At 36.6% G+C, this 17,624-nt stretch overlaps 1 protein-coding gene across 2 annotated transcripts; it reads right to left on the minus strand.

Annotated features, from left to right (window-relative positions):
* Nucleotides 1–79: 79 nt before the first annotated feature.
* On the minus strand, nt 80–15,246 carry LOC135630856 (sucrose nonfermenting 4-like protein). 2 transcript variants are annotated; one of them, XM_065138107.1, is made up of 14 exons: nt 15,107–15,246; nt 14,391–14,987; nt 13,659–13,746; nt 13,150–13,335; nt 11,696–11,833; nt 11,532–11,591; nt 9,745–9,834; nt 4,985–5,119; nt 3,804–3,948; nt 3,514–3,687; nt 1,667–1,730; nt 1,508–1,577; nt 596–713; nt 80–511 (listed from the first exon to the last, which is right to left on the minus strand). In XM_065138107.1, the coding sequence occupies exons 2-14, from the start codon at nt 14,501–14,503 to the stop codon at nt 420–422; spliced, it is 1,473 nt and encodes a 490-aa protein (XP_064994179.1). In that variant the 5' UTR covers nt 14,504–14,987; nt 15,107–15,246; the 3' UTR covers nt 80–419. The 2 variants fall into 2 exon arrangements, with proteins under 2 accessions (XP_064994179.1, XP_064994187.1); XM_065138115.1 differs by having other exon boundaries at nt 11,696–11,830; nt 14,391–15,236.
* Nucleotides 15,247–17,624: the final 2,378 nt, after the last annotated feature.

The raw sequence follows: 17,624 nt of genomic DNA on the forward strand, positions 1-17,624 counted from the left end.
ACTGTGGCACACCAGATGTTAAAAGTTTGTTTATGACATTAGGTGAAACCAATTCTCTGATGCAACTGAAAAGATCGGATAGACCCCAACATCAATTCTCTCCATGCCTCAACTGTTAGTAGCACTTCTGTGCACATAATTGAACATGGTAGCACTTATAAGCCCACATCATGGTTGTATCTGACAACAATGAGATTTCGAGTAGTGACAGACGGTTAAAGTAAAAAAAAGGGAAGAAACTGAATAACCTAAACATTTACAGACCCCTTGTAGCATTCAAACCACTGAGGCCTATCAAATTAATAAATCACTGAAGGGGAAGAAGAAAAAGAAAGAGATGGGCTGACAGCAATCTTCACCATAAAGGTGAGGTCTCCACAACAGGTGGAATTGATCGTAAGAAGTTGATAGTTTAAGGGCTAACCAAGCAGGAACCTAAATACATCACCAAGCGAAATGATTCCCTCCACACGCTTGCTTCCAGCCTCAACAATGATAACACGTCGCACCCCTGACAGCATGGAATACTCAGATAGGAAACCTAATATCAGCAATGAACAAATTAAAACTAACATCACTAATGAACAAATTTTACCAGGATTTGCTAATCTCTCCATCACTTTATGTAAAGGATCGGAGCGGAGGCACATCTGGCATCTCTGACCATTGAAAATTCCATATGGAGAATTTGCATCCTGCCCGAGTTGAAGTGCCTGATTTTGGCAGAGGAAAAACAGGTGAAAATTCATTCAATCTGCTCAATGTCCAGAAAAACAAGAGACAAATCTTTGAGTGCACTGCTGCAAAGAACATTTTATGTTCATTTGTAGTTATAAAATAATGCAAGTCCATAGAACATCAAAATGAACAAAAAGTTTTGGTATCATATTCCACAAGGTGATTCAATTCTAGTGGGGACACTCAAGTTACACCTTATAAGTTGACATGACATCCTTGCAAAATCTAGAGAGTTTTGAATATGGCCCTTCTAACAACCAAGAGTAGCTCATGCTCAGGAACTCATGATTCACCACCATGTTGTGTATACTCAACATTAGAGAATAACACCTCACAAGAATTTTCATCCACATCTCATAGATCTAAACAAAAGAACCAATGATGACATCAGTATCTATGTATGAACATCTAATTTTCAATCTTTTATACACATCGGTGTTTTCCAGATCTGATAAAAAAATCAATTGCATGAAATTTTGCAGGTAGATAAGCTTTTACCTTATTCATGCCAAAGAAAACAAAAAATATATCCAGCACCACTGACACAAGCTGCAGAGCTTACTAAGGGGTAACGCATGGTTAATCATAATTTCATACATTAACACTCTTTGATGTAGTATCGTTAGAACCTGAGTGATAATTTGACATGAGGAGCATTGACATTTCAATGTTATCAGATTCAGTATGTTTGCAAAACTATTTATAAGATCGAAAAATAATATGATCTTCATAAGGAATTTTTTAATAGAATGGAATTCTAGATAATTACCTGATGGATGCTCATTTCATCAAGGTGTATCTGTGCATAAGCTGTGTCTTTAGCCAAAGTTGTGATGTCACTGTATAGGAGTAATGGAAACCCCCTAAGTCCACCGAAAAAGAAACAGATAAATGAATGTTGGAAATACAAAACTGATAATCATTATACCTTCTGGAATATGTATCCACCAAAGATTCATTTTCATCAACTATAGGTATTGAACTTACTTCAGCTGTAAGAAACCGATTCTGCAACTTGTAAGATATCTGATATGCAGATGATGTACGTACAGAGTATAAAGCAGCTTAATATATGCCAAGAATACATGTTTTGTATCAAAGATTAGTTGTGTCAAAAGCTTGAAGTACAAAACAGCAGGAAGAGAAATGACATATCAAAACTCCAGAAGTTGAAAATCATTTATTCACAAATTGAGAAGCAAGAACCGACAGCATGCCTATATATTCATCGGTATGGTCATTTATCAGAGCAACCAATCTAACCGTAATGCAGAATCGATGTTTCATCTTTAAGTAGACAACAACCACAAAAGTACAAAGTTCTTTTAAACCACATTCTAAAAAGTAAATATAAAATACATGACCTAATCATCAAGATCAATTTTCATCTGTTTCAAATATTCTAATTTTGGGCCCCACACCAATGTGGGCAGAAAACCAGAACGAGCTCCCAGCTACATTGCTAATTAACAAAGGCCAAATTAGCATAACAGTTTGCTCTAAGAAACTATGGGAATGGACTAAGAATTCCAAATAAGCATGGCCTCCATTGACAACTATGATAAACAAAAAAGGAGACCAGTGATAAAAATTCATCATGACAGTCAGTTCCCGACCTCCATTTTTAGAAACATGGACTTAAATAAATATGCCCTTCACAGCAAAGCCCCGCAAAATAAAGTGGAAGAGCACAATCACATTAATCATGTCTATATCTCTGTGGTGAATCAACTCTTGCCCAGTGTTATGTTACTCGCCTAACAAAGCACAAATTATATGTTTTTCCACTATAGTTCATGTGGTCCCTGTTATTTCCATAAAAAAATACTTTAAATATCAAAGGATTCAACCACAAACCATGAGGTTTTCTCATAATATTTCATCTAACATGCAGCTTCACAGATATGGATTATAGTTACTGTGGAACATGATACATGTAAAACTCAACAATTTTATTGTCTAGGTTAGCATCACAAATTTCACCAACATCATTCAACCTGTGAACAGATATGACTGGATGCTACTAGCTGTGCACCATTATGTCATAAATTTATCTTTTAACTGTCCATCTACCTCACATCAAGGAGCACCACGAGAGACAAATGGAATATCATGGCCCAAATCTCACCCTTTTTCCTTCTCATGCGCATATGCACATGCACAAACCTAGAGATAAACTCAAAGAACAAAACAACCAATGTCCTACATATGGTCAAATGAGGGTGACATTTACTAATGGTAACCCTAACCCTAATATCCTGCTAAAGGTAAGAAAATTCAGAAGTTTGGCAATTTGAAGTTTTGGCCAAGTCTACGAATGAAAAAGGTACAAATGCATGGGAAGGTGAATTCTTTTTCTGATCCACGTTCCGAGACAATATAAAGGTACAAATGCCAGAAATAACAACTTCAAAACTCATATACGTATCCATAAAGCTTTTAGTTAAAACCTGTGAAAAATTGGGAAGGTGATTCTAGGCACTGGAGGTGCAAAGTGATGCATTAGTTACTAGTCATCCATGTAAATCATTTGCTCAATAAATGCTAGTTCTCTCACCACTACAGTGATTTTAGACTTACCTTTAACGCTTCAACATTTAAAAAAATTACAAAAAAGGAACTACAACAACAATAAAAATAACCAAGCATACAGGAATAAGTCAAATAAGACCACATAAAAAGCAATTAATAGATAAAAGCTAGAGCTTAAGCACTAGAGCAGATTTTACGACAACAATTTTACAAAAATCTGATAAGAACAAGTCAAAAGTCCACCTTGAACCAATAAAGAAAGGACCAAGCCAAGTGATGCATTTGGTTTTAACACAACGATCGGACGCCCACTTTGATCCCCAACTCGTGGAACCCAAGTACCCAAAGGAATTCTGCAAATCGGTTGCTGTAGAATTGGTAAAGAACTCGAAGAGTGTCTAAAGTGCCTGCAAATACCTGATAGTTTAGAAGTGGAACTGTTAATAAAACCTTACACAATAATCCATCATTAGACTGTTAAAAAAGTGTGATGATGTGCAAAGTTACACACAACAAAACAGAATAATGCTTACATCGTAAGATTCCAGAAAGAGAAGCAAGATGCAACAATTGCGGAAATGAACCATCATGAGCCATTGAATGGACAATTGGAACTGTAGAAACTTTATTTTGCAGAATTTTTAGAGCTACATCTTTCAAGGAATCATAAGGACCAGCCTGGACAAAAAAAAGTAAACATTTCAGGATGAGTTTGACTGTAGTTCAAAACATAAATACACCAAAGAGGGTACCAGAGGATGAGCAATGAACTTAAAAATCCAATGCAAAAGTCCCTATATTTTGCAATTTATAAAAAAAGATGATTAAGGACAAAAAAGTTAATAAAATATCCAGAAAGAGTACCCTTATTCAGGCTGATAAGAAACATAATAAAATTGTCATAATGTTATGCTGTGGCAGCATAGTTTTTTGTTAGACTGACAATGACAAGGCAAGGATTCACTCCATTGTGTCCCATAAGCACTCAATTTTCTAGACATGAGGGCAATGGACATGTCATCCTAAACATTATCAACAAGTTTCAGTCTAGCATACAAACAAATGAAGAATTTTCATCCCATAATAACAAGGATTTTCTAGTAGAAAACCTACAAACTTCCAAAATACTCACTGAAAGCTGGAAAAGGCGGTGAAACTACCACATGGTAACCCAAGGTGTTGGTCTCACTCACAAAAAAAAATTCCTATGAGAACAAAGTGAAAAAAATAATTGAAAACGGTTGAGAAATAACTAGGAGAACTCCTTCAAGACAAGGTATATGACCCAGTTAATGATGAATATGTTCCACATAAAAGAGAGAGGTGAGAACTCAGGAACAAAAATAAGACATGAATCCAGTTTCAATTACTGCTATCCTATATCTCAGTCGATTAGGTCCATTAACTAAGCAACATCATGAAAAAGGGAAACAAGGTTCTCAAAGCCACCAAAATAATCATCAAGTTATCATCATTATGCAGATTTACGTTAGCCATAGGCCACAACCTTAAACTGATGTTGTGTTAAATATAACTACTGATTTCTTGATAGGATACTTCTTTAACCTTGAAATCAAAAGCAATGACTGCTCACTGTTATAGGTCTAACAAGCTACTCAGCTTTGGGTTTTCCTTTCTCAAGATGCAGATAGAAAAATGAAGTCTCAATCTTGAGGGGTACAGCTAAATGAACAGAAACAACATGAAAGCTTACATGTATTATGTGTCTTTGAAGTTGTCTCCCATGCTCATCTAACTGCCCATACATTTGATGCTTTCCATCTTTCCAAGCTGATATTGTGTGTGTCTCAAGTTCTTCCTCTGTTAGATTTGAGCCACGATTTCCAAGCTGCAGATGACAAAAAGTTTAGCATTTATGATAAAACACAGATATGCCAATAGAGACAAGATAATGGAGAAAAAGGAAAAACTAAATACTCTGTGCAAGAAGAACAAATATCTCCAAGCTTTCAACTGTCAAAGCAAACTTTGTTCAATCCAGTAGACATATAATGCAAATTCTCTGAGTGGTAGGGATGACCAACCCAAGGAAAACAAAAGTAGATTTTAGAGAATAAATTGAATGAATTAGTCAAATTCTGTCAAAGTATTCACCAAAAAGAATCTTGGTCAATGAGCAGCCATCATCCTCTGAACCAAGGTTTGACTTACCAGTCTGACCCAGTGTGTCGGCCAACCGATGGCACGGCACATGTCGCTCCGTACAGGTGTATCGACACACAGTATGCACCATGCATACCGATGTTTCGACGAGGAAGAAAAAGAGGTTGAAGAGGAAGGTCCGGTAGAGGAACAGAGGAAGAAGGAAAAAGAAGAAGAAAGAAAAGGAGGAGAAGTGCGGCGATACCTGGGGAGCAACGGCAGCGTCAAAGGAAAGCAACAGCATCACGGCGGTGAAGAGGTGATGCCGCTACAGCATCACATCGGTGAAGCGACGAAGAGGCAATGCCACTACAACATCGCAGCAACGAAGCGACGAAGAGGCAATGCCGTTGTAGCATCGCAGTAGCGAAGCGACAAAGAGGCAACCAGTGATTTCAATAGGCGCTCGGGCGCTCGGGCAAGGCGAGGCCCGAGCGCCTCGCTTCACTTCCAAGCGGTGCGCTTCAAAGAGGTGCCACCTGGGCGCTCGCCCGAAGCGCCTGACGCCTGGGCTCGGGCGAGCGCCTGGGTTAAACCAGGAGACCGAACCAGCATTTTAGGTCTGGTTCGGTCTCCGGTACTTTAGTTGGTTCAATCGAACCAACTAAAGCATCGATATTAGCTGCCGCTGCCCAACCCTAACCCTACTCGCGTTCACGCTACCACTACTGCTGCTCGCCGCCGCTCGCCACTCCCGCTGCTGTTGCTCGCTCCCGCTGCCACTGTCGCCGCTCTCGCTGCTGCTGCTCACTTTTACCGCTGTCGCTGCACCCTCGATCTTCCCTTACACTCCTCTTCCTTCTCTTTCGAAAGTATAATGTTAACAGTATACTAGTAACAGTAATGTATTTGTTTTTATTAGATTAATAATATATTATTTTGATTTTAATACTGTTAATTATTATTTATTTGAAATTATTGTTAGGTTTCAGGATAAATGACAAGTGTACGAAGCAACTCAATAGAGTCTCCAATAGCATCAAAAAAATATCCTGCATGGAAGTATAAATATATGAAGGATCCGAAAGATTCTAATGCAGTGACTTGCATATTTTGCGATAAGACTACTAGAGGTGGTATTTTTCGTGCAAAACAACATCTAGTAGGAAATTTCAAGAATGCAGTAGCTTGCAAAAAGTTTCCATCTGAGGTAAAAGAAGAGTTACTGAGTTATATGAATTAAAAGAAGACACAAAAGAATGAATCTTACGGGAATTTACCAGAAGACAATGTTGAACATCTCAGGGATGAAGAAGAAGATTATTCTATGAGTATTAACCCAAGTGGAAAAAAAAGTATACGACGAAAAAGGAAAAGAAGTTATGAGTACTAAGAAGGGTTAAAAAAGGACTTATGGATCTATATATGGATCTATATATAAATTTAGATAAACAAATATACGTGATGCTTGTGATAAAGAAATAAGAGGAAGAACAATTAAGCACATTGCACGCTTCTTCTATTAAACTAGTCTTCCCCTTAGTACAACTCGTTTAGATAGTTTTAAGGATATGATTGAAGCTATTGGAAGATATGGTGCGAGATTAAAACCTCTAAGTTATTATGAGATGCGAGTTCCATTGTTGCAAAAAGAGTTGAATTATACAAATGACTTACTAAATGGTCATAAAGAATCATGGGCAACACATGGTTGCTCTATTATGTCAGATGTTTGGATTGACAGGAGGCGCAGGAGTACAATTAATTTTATGGTTAATTGTTCTTTAGGGGCTATGTTTGTGAAGTCAATAGATGCTTCATCTTTTGTAAAATCTGGAGACAAGATATATGATTTACTTGACAACTTCGTGGAAAAAATTTGAGAACAAAATGTCGTTCAAATCATAACCGACAATGGAAGCAACTATGTATTAGCTGGTAATATTCATCTTTTAAATTTTTTAATTATTTTATCTTCAATTAAATGTGTTAAAACTCTTAAGTCTTATCATTTTTGTTATCCTTTGTCTTAGGTAAATTATTTGAAACAAAAAGACAACACTTATATTAGACTCCATGTGCAGCACATTGTATTGATTTAATGTTGGAGGATATTGGGAAGATCTTAGACATCAAGAAAACCCTAGAAGGGGCAATTTTTGTTGTTGGATTTCTTTATAATCATATTGGGGCTTTGAATATGACGAGAGAATTTACAGGGAACAAAGAATTAATGAAAAAAAGCCTACAATGGGATATATTTATGAGGCTATGGATAAAGCAAAGAAGACGATTAGAAGGTCTTTTAATGAAAATGAAGAAAAATATGAGAAAATTTTACAATCATTGACGAAAGATGAAATTGTCAACTTCATCGTCTCTTACATGCAGCAGAATATTATTTGAACCTTGAATTCTTTTATAAGATTAAATCTGTTAGGTTTGATGCAAAAATTTTGGATGATTATATCATTGTGTTACAAGATTCATTCCCAACCTTGAGGTTCAAGATAAGATTATTCGTGAATTATCTTTATATAAAAATGCCGAAGGTCTTTTTGGAATTCCAATGGTCGTTCGATCCAGGACAACTACATCTCCAGGTATTAATAATTTACTATAATTAATTTCATATATATTATGTTACTATGTTATTGCTAATAATAACATAAATTTTGCAGCTGAATGATGGAGTCTATTTGAAAATTTCACCCTGAACTTACAGCAATTTGCTATTAAAGTACTTAGCTTGACATGAAGTGCTTCGAGTTATGAGCGAAACTAGAGTGTTTTTTAGCATGTAAAGATCACTAAATATATTTGTTTTAATTAATTTATTTATTTAGATAGATGTATTAATATATTTTTAAATTATATGATATGACAGATTCACTCGAAGAGAAGAAATCGGTTGGAACATCAACGATTGCACGATCTTGTTTACATAAAGTATAATCAAACTTAAAAAGCTCGTCATGATTTGCAAAATAGAATTAATTCAATCTCATTGCAAGATATTGATGATTCAAATGAGTGGTTGGTAGGAGAAATGGGTGCTAACTTGCAAGATGCCGAAGACGAACATGTATTTAAAGATGATAGATTGACATGAGGAGATGTAGCAAGAGCTTCAGGTGCTGGAGAATTACAAACATATACAAGACAGATAACAAAGAGAAAAATGAGTACAAAAGCATCAAGCTCAGCTCCTGCTATTGTTGAAGACATAGAGAATGAAACATACTTTGACGAAGAGGAAGGAGTCGAAGGACAAGAGGAAGAAGACGAATTCAATGAAGATGATTTGTGTGAAAATGACGATGATATTGATTATGATGAATGACTTTGATGTAAAATTTTATTGTTTTGAATTTTAAAACTTTTTTGTTAATGTGACATTATGATTTTGTATCTTAGATTTTCTTAATTTAATAGCATATTTTTATTTAAATTTTTAAATAATTATATTTATTAATTATATTATATATTTTTATATTTTAGCGCCTCGCTTTGCTCAGGCGAGCGCCTAGCGTCTCGAGCGTTTTTGGACCTTGGCGCCTAATGCTTTTTAAATCATTAGAGGCAACGCAGCTACAGCATCGTAGTGGCAAATCAGGGAAGAGGTAGTGTCGCTACAGCGGCGAAGAGGCAGTGCCATAGCTTCGTATGCAAGAAGAGCCCTAAAATGCTTTTTTATTCACGCTGAAATATATTAGGGCCCACCAATTTTTTTATTTTTTATTATTTTAATGCAGACTACTCGAAACGAGGTGGTCCACGTATCGGTCCATGCCCAGACCGGGACACATCACCAAAATCGTACCGTTTCGAGTGGTACAACAATCCTTGCTCCGAACTATTACTCCCCCTTGATCTACATCATCACAACAATGCCCAACCCCCCTCCCCCACCCCCCCCCACACACAACACCTCCCTAGCACAATGTGGATTAAGCAGTTAAGCAGAGGTGAAAGCATGTGTTCTTTCTTACCCCATAAGTTGGTATAATAGTTAATAATTTGCATAAACAAATCTCTTTTATCATAAAAAAGGATAATCTTAAAAATTTTCTATTAAAGACTAACATATAAAAAATGACTAAATAGCCCAACTAGGTAATAAAGGTTACTAAATAGATAACTTTCCATCATTTAAATCAGATAATATTAAAAAATAAACATTATAATAAAACTCAAAGAAACATCTTCCTTTAGGCTCTAACTACCATTTTCATTACCCAATTACTAAGATGGTGTTTTAAGTGTGTACGTCAAAGATTCACAGCCAACTTTAAAGATAATGATTACCTAAAATACTCAAAACAAGAATTAAATTGCAATAAGCAGGAGCATGATATATCATATACACACCTCACGTAGAATTAAAATAAAATCCAATGCACTGATCACTCCAACAAATTGACCCCTTATAGAGTCCCATAATGGAGCCACAGAAACTCCCTGAAAATGATTTTATTTCAGAAATTTTAGGGAAAAAATATTCTTAGAGGTAAAAGATTGATATAAAATGAATAGTTGCAAACATGAACACATTTCTGTTTTTTGGAATTTAAAGAATTGAAATATAGATCATTAGAAGTCTCCAGAATCAAAGATGCACCAACATTAGACCAAAAATTTTTATCCCAATTAGAAGGATATGGAAAATATATACACAAAAAGGGCTTTTGCCACAGCACAGAAAAAGAAATCAGGCCATAAACAGAATGTTTGCATGCAAAACTATTTCTTAACTAATTTAAACCACAATATGATTCTTTCACAAATCCTTGAGCAGAATTAAATATTGATAAAAGAAGTCAGTTTGATTCAGTTAACAATTTCAGTGGCTTCCAGTTTTAGTTTTGGCATTTCAACTTCCAAAATATTACTCAGAATAACAAATAAAAATCCTAAGAACTTGAAAAAAATCATTAGCGTAAGAAAAACAAAAAAAATACAGCATCACATGTGACAAATGCTATTATTAATTTCAATGAAAATAAAAACACAAACAAGACAGAAAAACTCAAAATTCTTGAGTCTTGTAGTTGTTTGCTTCTGTCATGAAATTGTAATTTGACCTTACAATAAATAAATAAATTGCACCTTTAAGGAAATCATAGTAATATATCTTATAAATAAGAATTTTTATACAGTATCTTCCTTGGTACCAGTTAGCTTATATGCATGAATTGATGAATCATGCCTTCACTATTTGCCACAGCCTCAAGGACAAGGGATCTGGACACCTCCAAATTTTAGCTGTGTTTATGTGCCTAAATTCAAATGTGTCAATCTATGCAGGATTTGGCATCTTCAACTGGCCTATTTAAGCCAGAGGAACAGAAGTAAAATTTATGAAAACCCAAAAGGTATTTTTAAGAGAAACCTAAATCTACTTGGATTTGAAAAGTAAAGGTATTTAAAAAAACCTCAGATAGATTGGAGAACACATAGGAATCTCTGCGTGCATGACAAAATCTGTCTTTCCTAATGTCAACCCAAAATGTGTTCCCCACCCAAATGGCCAAATATGAAGCAAAATCTGTTAAAGTTCCTGGCAGTCAGTCAAAACCTAGCTTCCAATCCAGCCTTAACTAAACATAAAACTGGCTAAACAATCAGATATCTGGAAGATCAAGGAATGCTTGGCATCGTTAATCTTTGATTTCATGTCACCATAACACATTCTTCTCTGCATGATGCCTTTCAATGTTTCATTGATCTTCCTTTTCTAATTCTGTTTCATAAGTGACAATAGTAGTGCCCTTAAAATGTGCTTTTGAAAGTAATAAATCAAAATGATTTGAATACTAAAAAACATATATATTTTCATTTTTAAACACACAAACAAACTGTTCCTCAGTATTCTGGTCAAAACTATAATAGAATATAATGCCAGACATTGCATCAGCCTTTGACCGAAGAACTAAAAAGGTCCACCATCCAATTCAAAGTGTTTAACCGCTGATATTGTGAAACTGAAAAGGTTCAAAGACAGTAAATTTTCAAACTGAGAAAAGTCTGTCCTACCAGCTAAATTTCATAACCATAATGATAAGAAGACAACAAAGAAATTTGTGAAACTGAATGCCAAGTATTGTGTGCCAATTTTCAAGGAATATAATTGACAGCTCAACAATCAAAAGAAATACCTGTTCATGGAGGATGTGAAAGGCCTGCTTCACAGGCAAGTTAACATCAAGAGCAACGACCTAAAATTTGTACGAGTATTAATTAGAGTCAAGACATCAACACCAAAATTAATAAACTGTCGTATTTAAAAGTCCAAGCTACTAGAAAAATGAAGCATTTGTACCTTCCCAGAGTCAGGAAGCAAATCATAAGCTGTATGTGCAGACAAAAATGTAGAAACACGCTGACGGGAAATCTTTATATCTGCCTCTGAAATTCTAAGAGCAGCATCCTGAACAGTACCATCTGACGCTGCCCCCTGCTTAATTAATTAATGATAATCAGGTGGAGCAATCAGCAAATATGGCAAACATTCTTCAGAAATTTGACATATTTCCATCCAGAGTATAAATGCATGACCCTGCTTATTTCATAATTAGAAGTAAAATAAAAATCACTGATCTTCCAGATTGATGCATTTTTCATAATTAACTCAGGTACAGCTGGAAAACTAATGAGTCCTAAGCTCAACCAGCATAAAGTGTGTTACACTGTTATCTAGAATCATTAAGAAAAAAGGGTACTCAGTGCATGAACCAAATGTAGAGTCTAGGGAGCGTCAATCAGAATAATTATGACGAACACAAAGAATTTAGTACATTAACTATTGTCAGAAGATAAATAAAAAGCACAGAAAAGTAATAGAAAACAAATCATGACAAAATGAATATGCACTATAAGCTTCTTACTCCATGATATGCATTTAAAGTAAAAGAGACCATGAAGTAATCACCAATCAGACAATCTAAACATCAATTAATTTCATACACCATCACAGAGGTGAAAAAAATCATCATGAATAAAGTATTAAATTCAAATAATTTCCTGCTAGTTTAAGTAATCATCATAATATATGTTTTTCCTTTTGTCAGTACAATCTTTTTTGGTATCTAGAGTTTAGTCCCATATTAGGAACTTAATTTTCTTGTGCAGCAAAATAAGGGATCCTCAACCATTATTGGAAAGTTAGGTGACATAAAATTCATCTTCTTGCTCATGAAAATAATGTTCATATCCTTGAAAATGTTACATACTCGATGAAAAGGACTTGGCCTTCCAAAATAATCTAGTTCGTTCCCTGGTCAGTTGATATTTGCAAGAAGGAAGAAGAAAAAGCAGGAAATGTTTTAGAGCAGAAGAAGTCAGCATAGAAAAGCAGGTAGAAAGACCTCTGATACCCCTGAGTCATAATTCTGGAATAATTTGGTAATTTAGCATAATGCTCGGAGCCATAAAGTTATATCACATGTAGCAACAATTTTCCACATTTAAAGAACAATTGAACTGTTACCAGTAAACCATTTAGGATACTATCCTGATTGCATTTATAATATGTAATAAATAGTAGAAGTGCTAGACTAAATTCAAGCCAGAAGATAAAATCATGGATAAGAAAAGAAAGTCCCCGCAGCAAAGAAGAGAGATTGAAAAAAATCAAACGTTTAAGCACCTAATGACCTAGGAGAGGTTAAACAAGAACAAAGAAATAATTTCAATCTTCAAGGCGCATGACAGTTCAAGAGTATAGAGGTTTTGGGAACTATTGCATGCATAATAAAACTCAGTGACAACACTCACCACATGCTGAAAAGTTTCAGGGTCTACATCCATGCTCATTCTGCTATTAGGAGTTCCAGGGCTTAGTAATGCAGGCGGAGGATTAGGCTCCCTAGTTATATAAATAGTGTTAACTATCCCATAATTTCCTGTGGCAAAAGGCTGTCGCTCATCATGCCTCCACTCACCATCAACATAAAATTTGTACTGCATGTGAAAATGACAAAGTGTAAATATCCCATAACAATGAATTCTGTCAGGAATTACTTCACAGAAGTAGAAATGATACAAGTATAAGCATAAAGAAGCCCATGATAAAATGTATGTACAACTTGTTCAAAATCTAGATTATGAAAAAATTGTACATAGATTATAATAAGCATCCTTTGATTGCCAAATAAAAATTCCAAAAAGGACCTAGGACTGATGACTAAAAGAACTCAGACTAAGGCATACAATGTGAAAAAGAAAAGACTCTATAGAGAGCAAAATTTACAAGCTGCAATCCACAAAAAAGGAAGAGGATATACCTGATGTAACCCGGGAGTCAGACTGCAAATAACCTGAAACACTGTAGGACAACCCTCCACAGGAGACATAGGTAAATGTTCAGACCACCTGATGCATGCAACTATAAACTTGTAAGCTCAAGTTAATAGTTACACAATCAACTAAGTTAACCATAAGCACTAAATGGCCACCACAATGTGTTATATGACTTGCTTAGATAGAGAAAGAAGACAATTACTTGTTGAGCTGTTATTTCACCTGACACTGGTTTCCCATACCAACAAAAACCCAGGCACCTTGAAGATGTCATTTACAATCAAGTTTTTTACAAAGCAAGTACAATATAAACATACAAACACATTATAAGTAAAGGAGCAGTTGCAACTCCAAGATGGCTGTCTGTAATGTTTCTGAATACAAACTCAGGGTTAGTTTTACTAATGCGACATTTATTTCATTCACATATCATGATTCTAAGCAATGTCCACACCATATAAATGGCATGATGGAGTGGCACATGCACCAAATAGATAACTGTTCGATATCTGAGTACAGATAACATTATAGTACCTCTTGTTTAGATAAACTTCCATTTGTTTATAGACAATATAAAGTAGATTTATTACTTGAAATAATAAACCCCCACCCCACCCCCCTATACACCACAACCCTAAGCACAAAACAAACGTATAAAATCATAATGAATGCAGCTAATAACAGACTGAAAAGAAATGGAAGAGTTCGAAACTGACCCTGTAAAAGAGCCGGAAAGGAAGACCCTTCTCCCACCATAAGGCCATACGAACCGTGTTGGCACTAGCACAGTCGCTGGGTCGTGAGAGAATTCTGTGCCGCGAGAAAACATTACGCCCAAACCCTTTAAGCCAAATAGTCCCACGCAGAGCGACCAACTTTATCCACTTCACCTCTTATTGGGTCGGAAGATTCTGACCAACAACTACTACCCGATTTTTCTCGCCAAAACGAACGCAAATAAGTAAAGAGAGTACATCCCTAATTTTAAGGCACTTCCTGCAACGGGATCCTCCACAGCACGCGCAGAGGACCCCTCAGATATCACACATCCCAGGCGAGGATGACTCGAAACGCCAGAAATAGCATCAAATCACCAAAAAGCCGGTGAAAGAAAAGGTAACTTTCCACTCAAATCCAACTCCCAGAAGCAGTTCTCGGACAATAAAAGGCAGCCAAACTCTACAATTCCAATAAGAACAGCCGCGTCCAAGTGGTGGCCCCAAACTCCAATTCCAATCGCCCTCCTCAATCAATCTACGATTCCAGCCGAGATCCAAGAAAAAGAAATAAATCGATCCGATCCCTAACAAGCCCTACCAAACGGAACCAATCACGAGACGAGATCTCAGAACGCCGATCTCCAATCAAGCAAAAGATTTCAAGAATCCAAATACGAAACCCTAAAACTAAGGAAGGGGGCTGCAAATCTCACCGTCTATCCAGAGAGTCCTATCGATCCGCGAGGGAAGGCGGAGAGGGGAAGGAAGCAAGAGAAAGGAGAGTTGTGTCGAATGGCGACGAAAGGGGAGGAGGGAAAAAGGGCACGGAGCGAACGAGAGACAAAAAGGGGAAAAATCTCGAAAATAAAAATAATTTGCCGTCCTTTTCTGGGGTTCTTGTTGGTGGAGGAGGGCAGAAGAGAGAATAAAAAAAGTGAAGGCGGACAGCGAGGTGACCGGTAATATAGGCCGTTGGATCGAGATTCTGCGGTCTGATGCCCTTCTTTATGTGGGTCCCGCTGGAGGAGGACGGAGATTCTTGGGCATTTCGACCGCTTTATCCGCACCAAACCGGACCGGGCGGATTCCCGGCCCATTATGTTGTTCGCAGTCTCCGCTGGCTTCGAGTCTCACGTGATCTGCCCCCTCGGCGCCTCCGCCTTCGACCATCGTGTCCCCAACCTCGCGCGCTACGCGAAGCAGCCCTGACGCGCACAAGCTGTTCGAGTAAATGCCCGAGCCAAATGTGGCCGGATATGTGAGCGTCGCCCGGTGTCGGGCCTCTCCTCCATGACATGCTTTTACTACGTGATGGGCTATCAATGTGTGCTCTCGACAAATGCCGACTCTTCGTCTCGTCTGCCCTCGTCGACATGCAAGGCAAGCCCGATGAAGTCCTCCAACAGCATGGTGGTGGTGTTGATGCATCTTCTGCTGCGAATTTAGTTGACGTGCATTTCCCAAGCCACATACGGTATGAGATCAATGCAGATGCCAGCAAATAATGAAACCTTTAATATTATTCTTTTTTATTTAATATCATTTTATATAAAATAACAATAATCATTAAATTATACATGATCTATTAATATCTTAAACAAATTATATATGTTATGATATCCATAAAGAAAGATATATTATCTCTTTTTTTGCAAAGAATTAATGGTGAATATTATATTTGGAAAAATGATTTATATGTGCAAGAAACACAAATCATTTTGTCACAACACACTTATATTCTAGAGATATCGGAATAAATATATATATATATGCATTTTTATTCAAGATATATCAGATAAAATAAATTTCATGATCAAACTACTAAATTGATCTACAAGTTCGAGTTATAAATCAATCCTAAGAAGTTAACTTGATTCGAGTATAAACTCATTTATATACAATCTCTCATACTCATCCTTTTATGACCTTATAAACTCATTAATATTTAAAGTATTTTCTAACATCTTGTTTTTCATCTAATATGTCAAAGAAACCCAATTAAGTTGTTAGTGTAAACAACTTTTTAGTCGTGACCTCGGGGCCGACGCAGTTTGGTTCGGGTCCGGATGACGGGTCGCCGATTCCTTCGGGAAGAGATTCATTGCCAACGCGCTCGGAGAGAAACGCTTCGCCTTCGTCCCTGCACACAGGTCGGGACGAGAGAGCTCGAGCCGACCCCTCCGACGATCAAGTCAGTCAATAATCGTAGTAGGGTTGTTTTCTATGTTTTTTTCTCCCCCTTTTCGTTTAGAATGCAAGGGTATTTATAGGGGAGTTCGGTGTTACCTGATGTGCCAGCCCGTAGGGGGGTAGGATCGTACCTTCTGATGACGTCTGACATCGCTATCGGCATAGCGTGTGGAATCGAACCTGAGCGGTCATTAATGGGCCTCGGTTGGCGTTTCGACCCATGTCAGTCACACGGTGTCGGACTAACAGGGGAGTGTGACGTCAGCGGGTGTCACGCAAGTCTTATCGTAATTATTACCCTCATTAGAAGTATTTTTATACCGTGAGAAAATTGAATGTGATAAAAAAAAAATCAATGATGGAAGTGGAGATTGATTCACAAAATTTTATTTTAAATTTTAATCACTTGAATCATTTTGCATTTCATTGACATGCTTGTTGAATTTTCTGTTAATAATGAATATAAGGAGAATAATGAGATAACAAATTGATTAACAAAATAATGTAGAAATAAATATTATCATGAAGAGGAGATTGACCTTTTCAGTTTTATTTTCTGGTCTACTCATATTTTGATGACCAAAACTATATACTTCAAAGGTAAATATACAACAGTATATTTTTTAGAAAATACAAAATGAATGGGTCTACTATAATTACCTTGAAGGAGGATTAGATCATGACATCCATGATTAATTTAAGTAAGCCTTAGATATTATGGGAGGATTATTTTGACTAAGGGGGGAAATTTTTCTATCAAAACTTGGATATATACACAAAATTACCTTCAAAAAGACATTTTGGGATTACTTGTTGATTGGAAGAACTTTGGAAGATAATATTAATGTAAATTAATGCAATACGAAACATGTTCAACAAAGGGGGGGATCCGTAAATTCAGTAACAGGGAAGACAATACTGTGATGGACTCTCCATCACCGTTGGATGATGTCACCACGAAACTTAAGAGACCCTTATCACCGTTGGATGGCTCCGCAGGCCTTCCCCTGATGGTCTTACCCACCGCCACGCTATATACGA

Source organism: Musa acuminata, chromosome BXJ1-3, assembly GCF_036884655.1.
Source record: "Musa acuminata AAA Group cultivar baxijiao chromosome BXJ1-3, Cavendish_Baxijiao_AAA, whole genome shotgun sequence".
NCBI lineage: Eukaryota > Viridiplantae > Streptophyta > Magnoliopsida > Zingiberales > Musaceae > Musa > Musa acuminata.

Excerpts from the sequence above, each read along its gene's own strand:
- LOC135630856 (XM_065138107.1), bottom strand. The coding sequence starts at position 14,503 with ATGTTTTCTCGCGGCACAGAATTCTCTCACGACCCAGCGACTGTGCTA. Across the intron at positions 9,835-11,531 it reads TTCACATCCTCCATGAACAG|GGAGTTTCTGTGGCTCCATT; the intron begins GTATTTCTTTTG and ends AATCATTTTCAG. Across the intron at positions 5,120-9,744 it reads TTATTTTAATTCTACGTGAG|CTTGGAAATCGTGGCTCAAA; the intron begins GTGTGTATATGA and ends TGTCATCTGCAG.